Source organism: Pelodiscus sinensis, chromosome 5, assembly GCF_052426305.1.
Source record: "Pelodiscus sinensis isolate ZL-2025 chromosome 5, ASM5242630v1, whole genome shotgun sequence".
Taxonomy (NCBI): domain Eukaryota; kingdom Metazoa; phylum Chordata; order Testudines; family Trionychidae; genus Pelodiscus; species Pelodiscus sinensis.
In genome coordinates this window covers 50,923,830-50,938,254 of record NC_143056.1, presented here as the reverse complement: position 1 = coordinate 50,938,254, position 14,425 = coordinate 50,923,830, and the positions used below count along the sequence as shown (strand labels likewise).

The 14,425-nt window shown below is 40.8% G+C and overlaps 1 protein-coding gene across 13 annotated transcripts in view; it reads right to left on the bottom strand.

Annotated features, from left to right (window-relative positions):
• Window positions 1-14,425, bottom strand: part of HEATR5A (HEAT repeat containing 5A) — a 125,651-nt gene that overhangs the window by 81,308 nt on the left and 29,918 nt on the right. For all 13 annotated transcript variants that reach the window (XM_075926962.2, XM_075926964.2, XM_075926967.2 and 10 more), the window contains 3 exons: window positions 10,814-11,069; window positions 9,594-9,749; window positions 5,769-6,019 (listed from right to left, as the gene is read on the bottom strand). In XM_075926962.2, the coding sequence (XP_075783077.2) occupies window positions 5,769-6,019; window positions 9,594-9,749; window positions 10,814-11,069 (663 nt within the window). The remainder of the gene's footprint in view (window positions 1-5,768; window positions 6,020-9,593; window positions 9,750-10,813; window positions 11,070-14,425) is intronic.

Genomic DNA, 14,425 nt, shown 5'->3' with positions numbered 1-14,425 from the left:
AGGAGCCCCTCCAAAGCAGAGGGCAGGAGTAGCATGGCAGTGCTGGGAGGGGCAAATGAAGTGCTGGCTCTTGACAGCTTCCCAGCCAAACCTGTCAGGATCACCTGTCAAAGGTTCCAAGATTTATCAGTAGATCCCAATCTACTGGTTGGTGACCACTGCCTTACACAAATAAATAGGTAGTGAGACACATAATTTAGTAAGCAAGAGGGATGGGAAAGAGGAGATTTTCTTACAAATTCTTTAAAGTAAATTTTGTTTAAAGTACATCACAGTTAATTTGTTCATTGCTTAATATACATAATACTGTATATTAAAGCAACCAAATACATTTCTTTTCCTGAAACCTTTTCAAATTAAGTGTTTCACTCATGCCTTCATATGCTCAATTGCATTTCCTATATTTTACATTATGTCAGACTGTCAAGACAAAAGACTTCCAAGTAAGAAACAGCATCAAGATAACCATCATAAAAGCTTTATAATATACCAGTTTCATTTAATTTTCACATTTAAAAAATCCATGAAATACTTAGTGAAACAAAAACATTAATTTCTCAATTACACAATGCTACTCTATAGCTACATATTTAAAAAGGTAATTTCAAAGAGTGTATGTTTTAAACAAAATAACGTCCTTCTTAAAATGACACTATAAAAAAGAACCCTCCATCCATCACAAACCTCTACTAAAGTTATCAATGAATGGCAGGAGCCAGACAGATGGTTTCATTTACTTCTATCTTGATTTCTGCCCCAGCAGCAGAGCTTTTATTTTGAGGGTTTTTTTTTTTTAAACAGGGAATATAAATGATAGTTTGGAATGTTACATATTTGCTAATATGGTACCTGTTTTGCTTTATTTGATCCTGCAATTGTTTCTACCCTCGCTCACAAAAGGAAAATACATTAATACACTATAGCGGCTATCCAAAATACTAAGTATTTGATACTCCCTTTTCCCAACTGCTCTGTTTAGACTGGTGTCTCAGAAATTTGGCAGTTTTACTGAGATAGAATGGAAGACAGCTGCTGTTACTCCTCTATAAATGGTACAGATTTTGTTGTTGTTTTTCTGTTCTCCCTCCCACCTCACCCAGGCCAGCCCACCCTCTTTTATTTCTTTAAAAGAAATATTTGTTAAAGTGCTGTTTTACAGATCAATTGCAGTCTTTTTTTTACTTTACTTGGGTATACAGTATTTGAAATGTACTTACAACTACAGAACAATTACATTACTTAATCTGTTCTCTCTTCTCTCCAACTCCAAGCTCTTTCACTCATCAGCAAATGAAGTTCTTAACATCTAAGAAGGTTCCCCTCCCCAGTTGCAAAAAACAATCCATCCATCACTTCGAGGTTCCTAAGTTCCCAAGTTACCTTTGAAATCAGGACTTAGATTCCTAAGTCACTTGGCAATTTTGAAAATTTAACCCATTTATACTACGTAGCTGTATAGTTAGCAGTCAGTAATAAATAGTATCAAAATGTTCCCTGAACCACATTGTGGTACATTGGCAAGAAAAGCAACATCTCTGAATATTTACAGGTCTAGTCCATCTCATCTGCTTTGATCTCCCTTGAAACAGAGGGCTGCAGAGGGGGGGAATGAGAAAAAAAATCCATCTCGGAGCTGTGAAAAAAGAGTAAGCTGACATAGGTGCTGTACCACAATTTTTCACTTGTAGTTCACTAAGAGTCCCAAGAGGATGAAATCTTCCTTACTGACACAAAACATCACAAGATCTTTATTGCCTCCATTAGATCACTGCAACTTGTTCTTCTTGGGTCATCTGATGAAGGCCACTGATAAACTTCAGATAATGGAAAACAGTATAACCTACCTCCTGACTGGAGCAGGTTGGTGTTAACATGTTACAGGTAAGCAAACATGATAAAGTTATTCTAGCTCTGTGAAATCCTACTAAATGGCCTCAACAGATGTAATTGGTGTTAGAGTTAGATAAGGTTTTTAACAACTTTATATAATTTCTACCATAGATTAGTGGAAAGTTTTGGTAGAATAGATGTGTAGAAAGTAAATTTTATCTTGTACAGTCACCTAAAGGTACAGGAAGATGTTAAACTCAGTTTAGTCTGTGGTAAGTGAATGTCCTTCCAGGAAACTTACTTATAACACAGGTCTGTAGATGTACTTCCAATTAGTTTTATAAAAGAAGATCATTGTCTTTGGCAAAACCTAATGTGCTTCAGTTGTATTGTGGACTAACACAGACTTTTCTTACTCAACAATTCCATTGTGATATTTGTGGGAAAGGGGCAAGTAATGGTACCCTGCCAATTTAAAGACACTTGCAAGCCAGGCCAGGGCTACAAAGGCCTCTTCAGAGGAAGTTTCTTTGGCTTCAGATAGAACTAACTCATTTACAATTCTGAAAACATAACTAGTCTCAAGACATTTACTTTCAAATTACAGTCACCCACCTCTTCCCACTTCCTCTAAGCAAAAGCTGTTTGGAATCAACCTTCACTATAAGAAGCAACAGTGATGGGCAGGCTTCAATACTGATGCAAACTTATTCATAAAAAATTATAACTTATGTTACTATTAGGTTTTTTAAATCTTGTTTGCATTTTTTGCTACATATTTATGACTACAAGTATGTTTTAGCCAGGATGCTTGATAATAACAACAATATCTGTGTTAGTTTATTTACATTGATGCTGGTTAAAGAAATTCCAGGAAGTTTCTGTATCTGCCTCCCACGGGCAAGAAAACATAAACCCATTCTCATTGGGCTTAAGAGTGTTACTCAAACTCAGGAAAACTGCATTTTAAACTTTATCTTGATTTAACATTTATACTACTTTCTTTTGTGCCATGTTTATTATTGGTTGTTGAATTTGTGCTGTGCACAAAATATATAATAAATTTAACTGCTGTAAAAATTGTAACTGTAAGTAACTTTAGTCAAGAAACTTAAGCTTCGGTTAAGAGTGTCTTATCTAGACCAGGATAACAAATAAAATAAAAAAAATCTGACTGTGAAAAGGAAAGTATGCTTGAATTATAGACCAACAAATTTAGGAATCAAGTCATCTGTTTCTCTCCCTTGTCACACCCCAGGAAAACTATCTACACACATACAAAGAATTATAGAAATATTGTGAAATGAATTTTATACTCTCTAATAAGCTCAATCAGAAAAGGATTGAGGAAAAACATACTTGGTTGGAAATATTTATTTTTTTGTTTATTTCCTAAACATTCAATTGGCAAACACCTGAAATGCACACTTTCAAATAGGTTGCTAAATACAAAGATTCTAATGTAACTGCTATTTAAATGATAATATGCATTATGTACTAAGTTAAAATTTAATAACCATATTAAATGGATTGCTAATGTAAGAAACCATTTGCGTACAGAGCATTAATATTAATGGGCACAGTCAACCTCTGGAACTCTTTTCCAGAGGATGTGATGAAGGCTAGCACTTTAACAGGGTTCAAAAAAGAGCTAGATAGATTTATGGAGGTTAGGTCCATCAAATGGCTATTAGCCAGGATGGGTAGGAATGGTGTCCCTAGCCTGTTTGTCTGGAAATAGGCTTCAAGGGAGGGATTGCATGAGGATTACTTATTGTGTTTCCTCCCTCTGGGGCATCTGGTATCGGCCACTGTCAGCAGATAGGATATTGGGCTAGATGGACCATTCATCTGACTGTTCCTATGGCTGTTCCTATGTTAATTAATTAATTACTGGCAATGCTCAAGCAGCTCCCTCACCCAACTTAGGAACATGATTAATCATCTCTTCAAAAACTACAATAATGAATCAACAATTTCTTTTACAGATGTTTAAGCTAAAGACTTTTTAAATGAAATAACTTTTTATAAGGTTTGAGAACAAAAATCTTTATACAACATATTAGGAGAATTTCATTTGCTGTTCAACTTTATTACACTTGATGGAATAACTCAGAAATTAACTGAGCGAAGAGAGAAAAGTTTAAGCAATAACTTCTAAATTGTCTGATGCTTCCCCAAACAAAGGAAATTAGAAATGTTGCATACTGAGTAAACAGACCGCATACTAAGGAGTTGAATGTGTCACTAAGCAGTCCGAGAGGAATGGAGCCAGGGAATGACTGCAACCAAGTCTGAATCTAAACAAGCCTGAAAGAGCAGTATCTTCTAATAATTTTATGGAAATAGGATGAAGAGTATAAAAAGGGGAGTACCTCTCTCACACACGCACTGCTACTCTGCTTAAACAGCAATTTACCCTGTCCATTTCTCCTCTGTAATTAGCAAAAGTTAGCAGACTGAACATACAGGCAGTCCCCGGGTTACGTACAAGATAGGGACTGTAGGTTTGTTCTTAAGTTGAATCTGTATGTAAGTCGGAACTGGCGTCCAGATTCAGCAGCTGCTGAAACTGACCGCCAGTTCTGACTTACATACAGAATCAACTTAAGAACCCCAAGCGTCCCCAAGTCAGCTGCTGCTGAAACTGATCAGCAGCTGATTCCAGGAAGCCTGGGGCAGAGCAACTCTGCCTCAGGCTTCCTGTAGTCAGCGCTGGTCAGTTTCAGCAGAAGCTGACTTGGGGACGCCTGGGGCAGAGCAGCTGGGGTGCTGCTGGGTTGCTCCAGTAGCGCCGCTCCTCGGCACTACTGGAGCAACCCAGCAGCACCCCAGCTGCTCTGCCCCAGGTGTCCTGATTCAGCCGCTGCTGAAACTGACCAGCAGCAGCTGAATCAGGACCAGAGCAGCTGGGGTGCTGCTGGGTTGCGCCAGTAGCGCCCAGAGCGGCGCTGCGGGACCAACCGGCAGCACCCCAGCTGCTCTGCCACAGGCGTCCGGAGAAAAGCCTAGTCTGCTGGGGGGGGGGGGCGTACTAGCTGCGCCCCCCCCCACCCCAGCAGACCAGGAAGACTCGGGCGGCGGACCGAGATGCACCGCGGTCCCGCCGCCTGGGTCCTCCGCGGCTTTGCTCCCCATCTCCCTGGTCTGCTGGAGACCAGCAGACCAGGGAGACGGGGAGCGCCTCTGAGGACGCCGGCAGCGGAGCAGCCCAGGCGCGCCTGGGGTGCCTCGCTGCCCGAGCCCCCCCGCGGCTTTGCAAAGCGCAGGGAAGCCGGCGAGGCAGTCCAGGCGCGCCTGGGGTGCCTCGCTGCCCGAGCCCCCCCGCGGCTTTGCAAAGCGCGGGGAAGCCGGCGGTGGGGGCTCGGCGGTGGGGAACTCCAGGCACGCCTGGACTGCCCCGCCGCCGGCTTCCCCGCGCTTTGCAAAGCCGCGCGGGTTGGGGGGGGGGGCTCGGGCAGCGGGGCTGCCCCTCTGCCCGAGCCCCTCCGCGGCTTTGCTCTGCGTCTTCCTGGTCTGCAGACCAGGGAGACGCAGAGCACAGCCCCAGAGTACACGGGTGGCAGGACTGCGAGGTCCCGCAGTCCGTGTACTCTGGGGCAGCCCCGTTTGTAACTGCGGATCCGACATAAGTCGGATCCGCGTAAGTCGGGGACTGCCTGTATAGTATGGTTATGATACCATGGATCTTTTTAGAAAAAAAATCTGTGATTCAGAAATGTAACATTACTTGATCAGTGATTTAAGCAACTACATTTATGGGGTAAAAAGAGTGTTATTGTGTGAGTACTTGGAGACTAATTTATTAAGAAAAATGTTTAGCATTCCAATTACAAGATAAAAAAATCAGCATCTATAATAGCACAGAGTAAATAAGGAATTCATTTCAGGAAGAAGCACCAATGAACTGCTTACAAGCAAATTTGTAGGGTCATTACCTTCCCTTTTCCATGTGGAATTCCTAATGGGCAGTGTTTTACTGCTCCCAACAAAGCAGCAACAGCAAAGCTATATCCAGTCACTGCTTCAGGGGAGGATTTAAGGGCACTAAGACGCTCAATGCAGCGATCCAAAAGAGGCGACACATAGGATGGCAATGCTACAGCAATGCAGCGTAGACACCAAGCTGCTGCTAGTCGAACTGAAATACTGGGATGAAGAATAACTGAAATTACTGCATCCAGAACTCCTGAAAGAAAAAATAAATACATGTAAGACATGGACAAAGCAGTTTGGGTGAAAAGCAAGATAACTGTCTAAAGCAGGGGTGGCAACAATTTTTGACACGGGCCACTTCAGAAATTTTTGAAGTGGTCCCAGGCTACCCTGGGAAGGATGGGGCCTCAGGCGGAAAGGGGGGCCAGAACACTTCCATGCTTCCCCACCCACAGACCCTGATTAGTTTGGGGGTGGGGAAGCACACAAAGTCTTTACCCCCCTTCACACCCAAAAAGAGAACTGTCAGCTGGTGGTTCCCTTTAGGTACCCATGCCCCTGGCAGTGGAAGGAGACGTCACATGCTCCCCCCTGCATCCCCCAAGTCAATTAGGGCCTGGAGAGGGGGAGCACGTGAAGTCTATTGCTCCCTGCCCCCACCCTGCAAGAAAGCACCACACTTAAAAAGTCAACCGCCAGCATCAGGTGAGTTGAAGTGGTTGACTTGAAGTGCTGAGGCCTTTGCAGGGCAGGAGCAGACTTCATGCACTCTCCCCACCCCCAAGCCCTGATTGTCCTGGGGACAGGGGGAGAGTGCACAAAGTCTCCTCCCACACTGCCCCCATTCTGCAAGAAGTATGCAGTGATTAGAAGCGCCATACTCCTCACAGCGCAGGAGGAGACTTTGTGTGCTCCCATCCTCCACTTCAGGCCAATCAGGGCTTGGGGGTGCAGGGAGCATGCAAAGTCTTCTACTGCCCTCCTAGGAGTGTGCAGTGCTTCTAAGCACTGCACACTCCTTGCAGGGTGGGGACAGCATGGGAGGAGACTTCACACGCTTCCCCCCTCGGGGTGGGGGAAGCGGCAGGGCCTCTGTAGGTCAGATCAACTCGCTTGATGAGCCGGATCAGGCCTGCTGACAGCCTTTTGCCCTCCCCTGGTCTAAAGGCATGTGTATGTATTCACTGAGGGATAGTGAATATCACTTTCCAAAGATGTGCTAATTCTTCAACAGTGAGAAGTGCTACTGAGTGAGATTTCACTTTAAAACATTTTGTTACTTTTAAAGAGTTAGCACAGTTGAGGAGCAGTTAGATAAAACTAAATTCTGAAAAGACTGAAGTGATGCTTTTGGAAAGAGAGAAAATTTTACAGAAAACGCTTGACCCCTTTACAATATCACACTGGTATCATTAAGACAACCTGCAAGCATGGTGTGTATTTATACTGTATATTGTTTGTGGATACCGTAACAGCTGTGAAAGAATGCCCTTTTCCATCTAGAGACAAGAAGAGTATTATACCTCTTTTTATCAGATTCAGACTTGGCTGTAGTGATCCACACAGTTGTGACCTTCAGACTGATATTTTTAAAGTATTAAACTACTGACTTCAAAAGCTAAGGCTATAAATTGATTCAAAATGCATTCTATTCCACAACTAAGACCACAACAACCCAGCTGTCTACTCTCTTCCTGGTTCTCTGTAAAGGACTGGATTAAACATAATGTTTAAATCCTCTCTGAGACTTTCTCCAGGTACCAGACAGACGGCTTTACTCTTCTTCATCATGAACTCCCATGATAGCAACATTCCATGAAACTGTCAACTCAAAAAGTGTTTGAAGAGGAGACAGAATTTGCTGATTAATTAGCACCAAAAACTAGAACACATTCTCTGGAGGTGAATTAAATAATAGATCTGGAGTAATTACTTAAAAATCACTAAAAACAAAATAGGACTGAACACTCACTACACTAAAATGAAAGAGAAAAAACTAAAAATTCTATTTAAATTCGGTCAAGTGTACTAACTGAATACACTGCACAGTGCGTTTGACACCGAGCTAAAATAAAGACTACTCTTATTTCATGTACTATATAATTTCAATTCGATGCTCAGTGTACAGATAAATAGTCCATTGTGTAGCAGTACTACAAGGTGGAGGTGCAGAGCTGTTTGGATGAAAGTCTCAGAAAGGCTTCTTAGTAGCAGCAAATTTTAGGATAAAAATAGATACGAAAAAAAAGTGAAAAGTTGAGTATTTGATGCATGAAGAGAGAGGTAGTTTAAGCAAGGAGAGAAGTAAGAGCAGAAAAAAGAAGAGGAAGAAAACAGGAAAAAGATTACAAAAGGGACTGCTTAGGAAAGAGGGTCACAAACAGGACACCAGGAAAGGAAAGCAATGCAGAGATGGAGTTATGTAAAGACCTAAAGGTGAGGATAAGCTTGAACTTCATGGATAAAAAAGTGTCTTCAGCAAGTATCTGAAGAATGTAATTGCAATCAGAGGAGTCACACTGTTAGAGGTTGTTATTAGCAGCATTCTGAACAGACTGAATGGGCCAAGATAATAATTTGGCATGGCAGAAGGGAGACTGTAGAAGTAATCAAAGGGTTCAGAAAGAGAAATGGATACATTTTAGAGATCAGGTGTATGAAGCACCAGTCATTTTCCAGAGCCTAAATGCAACAAAAGTTTGAATTCTTTTTTTTCCATTTGTATTTCTGATATAGAATTACAGAATCAGAGAAATTTAGGCCTTGAAGAGAGGTCATCAAGTCCATCCCCCTGAGCTGATGCACGATCAAATAAACCTATACCATGTGTGACAGGGGCCTGTCAAACCTTTTCTTAAACATCTCCAGCGATGGGGAATCAAACCTACCTTAAAAGCTTGTTCCAGAGCTTAATTACTCATTTAGTTGTAAAGTTTTCCCTAATATCTAACCTAACTCTCGCTTACTCCAGATTAAGTCCATTTCTTCTTGCCCTACCTTCAGTAAACTTCCGATAATCCGGCACCTTTAGGGCCCAGGGGGTGCCAGATTATCAGATATGCAGGAGTACCGAAAGGGGGGCTATGAGAGGTCTGGGGAGGGACAGGTTGGCAGAGAACTGCACAGCCTGGGACAGGGTGGCGCTGCGGGACCAATCCAGCAGCACCCCAGTTTCTCGGCCCCCAGCTTCCCCAAGTCAGCAACTGCTGAAACTGACCAGCGGCTGACTTGAGGAATCCAGGGGCAGAGCACCCCAGCTGCTCTGCACCCAGCTTCCCGAAGTCAGCTGCTGGTCAGTTTCAGCAGCGGCTGACTTGGGGAAGCTGGGGGCCGAGAAACTGGGGTGCTGCCGGATTGGTCCCCAGCACCGCTCAGGTGAAACTTATCAGCGGCGGACTTGGGGAAGCTGGGGGCAGAGCAGCTCCAATTGTCCGGCTGGCCGGAGCACTTCCGGGTTCCAGTTGGTGCTGGACTATCCGGATGCCGGACAATTGGAGTTTTACTGTATCACTTTTCTCTCTATAACAGCCCTTAATGTATTTGAAGATCAGGTCCTCTCCACCCCAGGTCTTCTTTTCTTAAGATTAAACATGTTAACTTTTTTCAACCTCTCTCATAGGTCAAGTTTTCTAAACCATCTATCATGTTTCTTGGTCTCTTCTGCTCTCTACATCTTGTTGATATTGTTTGTGTGTTATGTCTTGTTTCTGTATTCATATCTTTACTTATGTTATTTTTACAGCATACTTAAAGCTAAGAGCACACTGTTGGGATCAAATTTACAAAAAAATATTTCAAAGAACATATTGTGCAGACTAATCCATTACCTGTACTGGAATCCTGTAGCAATGGAGCAGCAGTAGTTCCCAAACCATGTATGAGACTTCCAAGTTCGTGTAATGCACACACCAGAACATGTTGGCTTGCTGTTACATCTGCTGTACTAATCCGAGTTTCCAAGTTACTGTCATTCATTACAATATCTGGTAACACATTAAAAACTCTGAAATCACTGCATATTAAAATACAATACTAAAATACAGATAAGCAGAATAAAGGACTGCAATGACATGGCAGCTATATACATTAACTGTCTTACATTAGATTTAGGATTTTCAATGGGACTTAGCTGAGACTCTCCACATCTCAATTAAGTCACCATAGAAAAGAGCATTATTTAGTTCAAGCACTGATAGGTGGGAAGAGTTTAAAAAAAAACAAAACAAAACAAAAACAAAAAAACCCCCACCACCACACACTGTCAATTCAGCAGGTGCCGATGCATAGTAGCAACCAAGAACCATTTTATTTTCAACTGAACACATGGGGATCTGACTGGGCTATATTTTGATGTGGGATGGGCACAAAGTTCCATTAACTTCATTACATGGCACTTTTTAAAAAGTAAGAAATGTGCAAGACAGTTAAGCTTATAAGGTAGCAAAGCGAGGAGCACATACACAGCAAATATGTTGTAAAATGCAATTGTTGACTATCTCTACTATAGATTTAATCAGAAGCCAGATAATTTATTATGCAGATGTCTGAAAATTGGCAGAATACAGGTATGCTCTAGGACATCCATCAGACCCCCAAAGCTGGGGAAATAGTTGCCATAAGAGCCAGACACAGACCATTATGCCATGTAAAATCTTCCTTAAAGCTAGGAGAATTGTCAGATGGCTAGTTGAGGCCAGATTCTGCCACTTTGTAAACCTAAATAATATGAAATGACTGCAGCAGGAGACAGAATGAGGCCCCATTTGTATCAAATACAGATTAAATTTATTTGATCTATTCTATCATCTGTGTTTTATTGTTGAAATCATTCTGATATGTGAAAAGTACAAGTAGGTTTTTTTAAAATTTTTACTCAATAAACTACCTAAACAAACAATTTTTTTTCTCTACATTTCTGCAGTAATATACCAGAACTAGAAATTTTATTTCTGCAGAGTCTTTAAAATTAAGGTAGGCAAACAATCATTTTAGCACTGGTTTAAAAAGAAATCTCCCCAACAAAGAGATAATCTTGTTAGTCCCATACCCACAACTTTCTTCAGCTTCCAGATGGCTTGACAAATCTCTTTGGCAGCTGCAATTTGAGCTTTTTCTCCAAGAAGGCCTCCTACTATAGCTCGAAGGATAAATGAAATACAACGTCGACAACAGATAGCATCCATCTGAGTCTGAATAGCTTTAGGGTGAGACTGGGACACTAGATCTAAAATATGGGAAAGTAAGGCAGAGAAATTCCTTTCAAGCCACTGTCCTCCTAATGTGTAGACAAATACCACATATGCCTGAAAAAGATTTGAACAAAGTAATATTTAGAATCAAGTCTTCTGGAAAATTTCCATTTACATTTATAGAACCACGGAAATGATTATTATCACTCTGCACTGTCTCAAAAACAAGGATAAGCACATTCACTACAGAAACCATATTGAATCTCCTTTATAGGACAATTTTGTGTATTTTCTCTTTTAACTTATTTGGTTTTTTTTCTTTTCTAATTAGGATATTTTATCTGTCAATTTAGGCAGTAGTGTTTAATAATTACTTTCAGTTAACACCGCATCAGCAGAATTGAGCCTGGGCTACATTAATTCAAGATGCTTGTCTATTTTATTTCATTTCAGGGTGTGAGAAGTGCCACTTTACCCTGAATAGGCACTTGTTATGTAAAACACTGTGTTTGGCCTCACAAAACCACAGCTTCCAGCTATTTAACATTCTGTACATGGAGCCCACATTTAATGTATGAATGCATTTTAAGAACCACTATTTTACAAAACTATAACCTATATCCTTAAGACAATTTTTTTTTGGCTGCCCTTGAATTAGGGAATATTTCCAGCTTCCAAGCACAGCCCTTCATTTCAATACATTTTAGCTATTCATCTTGCAACAGAGGAACCATACAAAACTACAGATGCCATAAACAAGCAAAGGAGAGAATGCAGAGTCACTTTACAAATCTAATCACCACAGGATCATTTATCTTGCTGAATAATATAGCTCCTTAAACATGTTTAACAAGTGTATACATTTCATATGCACATATTTGCCAACACCATAAAAAGCAAGCACATAGAAATGTGAGTATATATATGAATGAAATACAACAGTAAGAATTTGGACTTAATAGCATTCACTAAAAACATAACAAAAGTTCATACATATTTTGCCTCAAATCCATTAAAACAATTATTTTTTCTATGCCATAATTTGCTAAGTACTATAGTTAGTCACTATGCAGGGTTCCCATCATTTTACCTGAGGATGCAAAGAAGGGAAACCCTAACTAAAAAGTATATTAGCTTGTTCTTCCATTAGCTTTTTCTCCTCCCATCTAAACAGGGTGACCATCCATCCTGTTTTTACCAAGATAGTCCCGTATTTAAGGGCTATTCCTGGTGTCCCAACTTTTTTTAAAAAAATAGACACATTGTCCCATATTTCCCCTGCAGCATCGGGAATGAGGAGCCACCAGCACTCAGGGCTTCAGCCACTAAAGGCCAAAGCGCCAGGAGCTCCTCCCCGCGCACCGTGGGGCTGCAGCCCCAAATGCTGACAGCTCCCCTTGCCCCTCCTCTGCAGGGCTAGAGCCCTGAGTGCCACCCTTCTTTCCCCATTGCAGGGCTGAAGCCCCAAGTGCCAGCAGCTCCCTTTGCATGGTGTCCCGTATTTGGCATGGGGAAACAGTCACACTAAATCTAAAAGCGCTCAACAGATACTGATAAATCCTGACAACACACCACTGTACTATCTCCATTTTACAGATGGGAAAACTGAGGAATATGGCAGCTACATTTACTTGTCCAAGGTCTCACAGTAAAACAATGGCAGAGGAAATCAATTTCATCAGCATGTTTGCAAAAACAAACAACAACTGAAATGGGGTTAACCAGAATAAATTAAGATAAAGGGAGTAATCAATTGTTTTGATTATTATAACAACATTGGACTATTTGAAGAGAGATGGGCCATACAGTCAAACTACTTAATTTTCATAAATTGTTAGTTTGTATATCAATAATGCTGCTGGAACACAGGTCTCCCTATTCCTAATTCCACAGTTACCACTAAAAACCGTCGCACTTAACCTTTTAATTCTAAAATACCAAATAATTTATCTTTATGATTTTAAATTCCTTCAATATCTACAATACAGCAGTTATAGTAAACTGGATTATTGGAGTCTATTCTTAAAATTCTTTTGGTTATGGGGATTGAACAGTGTCATTAACAGGTATATATTCAGAAGAAGTTCTTTGAATATTCAGGATGTGGAATTTACAGGAGTTATAATCCTCTAGGTAACCAGAAAACACAAAAGTGTATTCTTAAAACTACGTTAGATATGAAATCTCAATTGTTAAAGTTCTTTTTACATTTAAAAAATGTTATTTAAAATCTTTAGAGTTACATTTTTAAACAAAGGAGACAAATCCATATGCGAAACATGCTTGCATACATGTCTAAATTCTGACTACACATGCAAACGGAAGTACAAATATTAAAGAATATGAAACTTTGTGCTCAATATACTTAATGTCTACGATGGTGGCCACACAATTCAATTTGTAGTAAGTGCTGAACAGCCAATCAAAAAATATATTATTTGAGGCACTCAAAAGCACTTTATTTGGTAAAACAAAACAGACATTTAAATTTAAAAGCAAAAAAAATTACAAATGGCTTCAATACATATGCCAGATATCTAAAAAATAAAAGTCAAAAGAAACCACTTCAAATTCCTGGGTATTAGTATAACCACTAATTCCTGGGTATTAATATAACTTGGAAATGCCAAATGAACCATCATCTCAGACATTGTTACAACTACAGCCGGATTATCTGGTTATATTGCCTCTCTCCTCAAACCCTATACTACCAGCACTCCAAGCTATCTTTGAGACACCACCGGTTTCCTGAGGAAACTACATAACATCAGTAATCTTACTGAACACACCATCCTGGCCACCCAGGAAGCAGAATCTCTTGACACCAACATTCCACATGAAGATGGATTACTGGCCATCAGGATCACTCTCTCTGGTTACAGAGTTCTGTGACTTGGTCTTCAACCACAACTATTTCCAATTTGGGGACAATTTATATCTTCCATTCAGTGGCATAGCTATGGGCATCCGCATAGCCCCACAATACGTCAACATATTTATGGCTGACCACAAACAACATTTCCTCAGCTCTCGCCCCCTATCCTGGAAAATGATTCCTCACTCTCATAGGCTTTGGGAGGCATGCCAATCCTCGCCTACAGATAACCCCCTAACCTGAAACAAATTCTTTCCAGCAACCACGCAGCACACCTCCACCATACTCACCGAGGAATTTACCCCTGCAATAAATTCCGATGCCAACTCTGTCCACGCATCTATACAAGAGACATCATCACAGGACCTAACTACATAAGCCACAACATGAAAGGCTCATGTAACTGCTCATTCACCAAACATATTGTGTTGAATTTATAAGGTTTATCTTTATCAAGAACATTTACTTGACAAGTCAAAAGTACCGTTTACTGTGTATACAAAAACTGCTTTATGCCCTAACATACTAAATATTCTTGAATACACAGGAGGACCCAGTGGATATAGTATTCTTAGATTTCCAGGAAGCCTTTGAC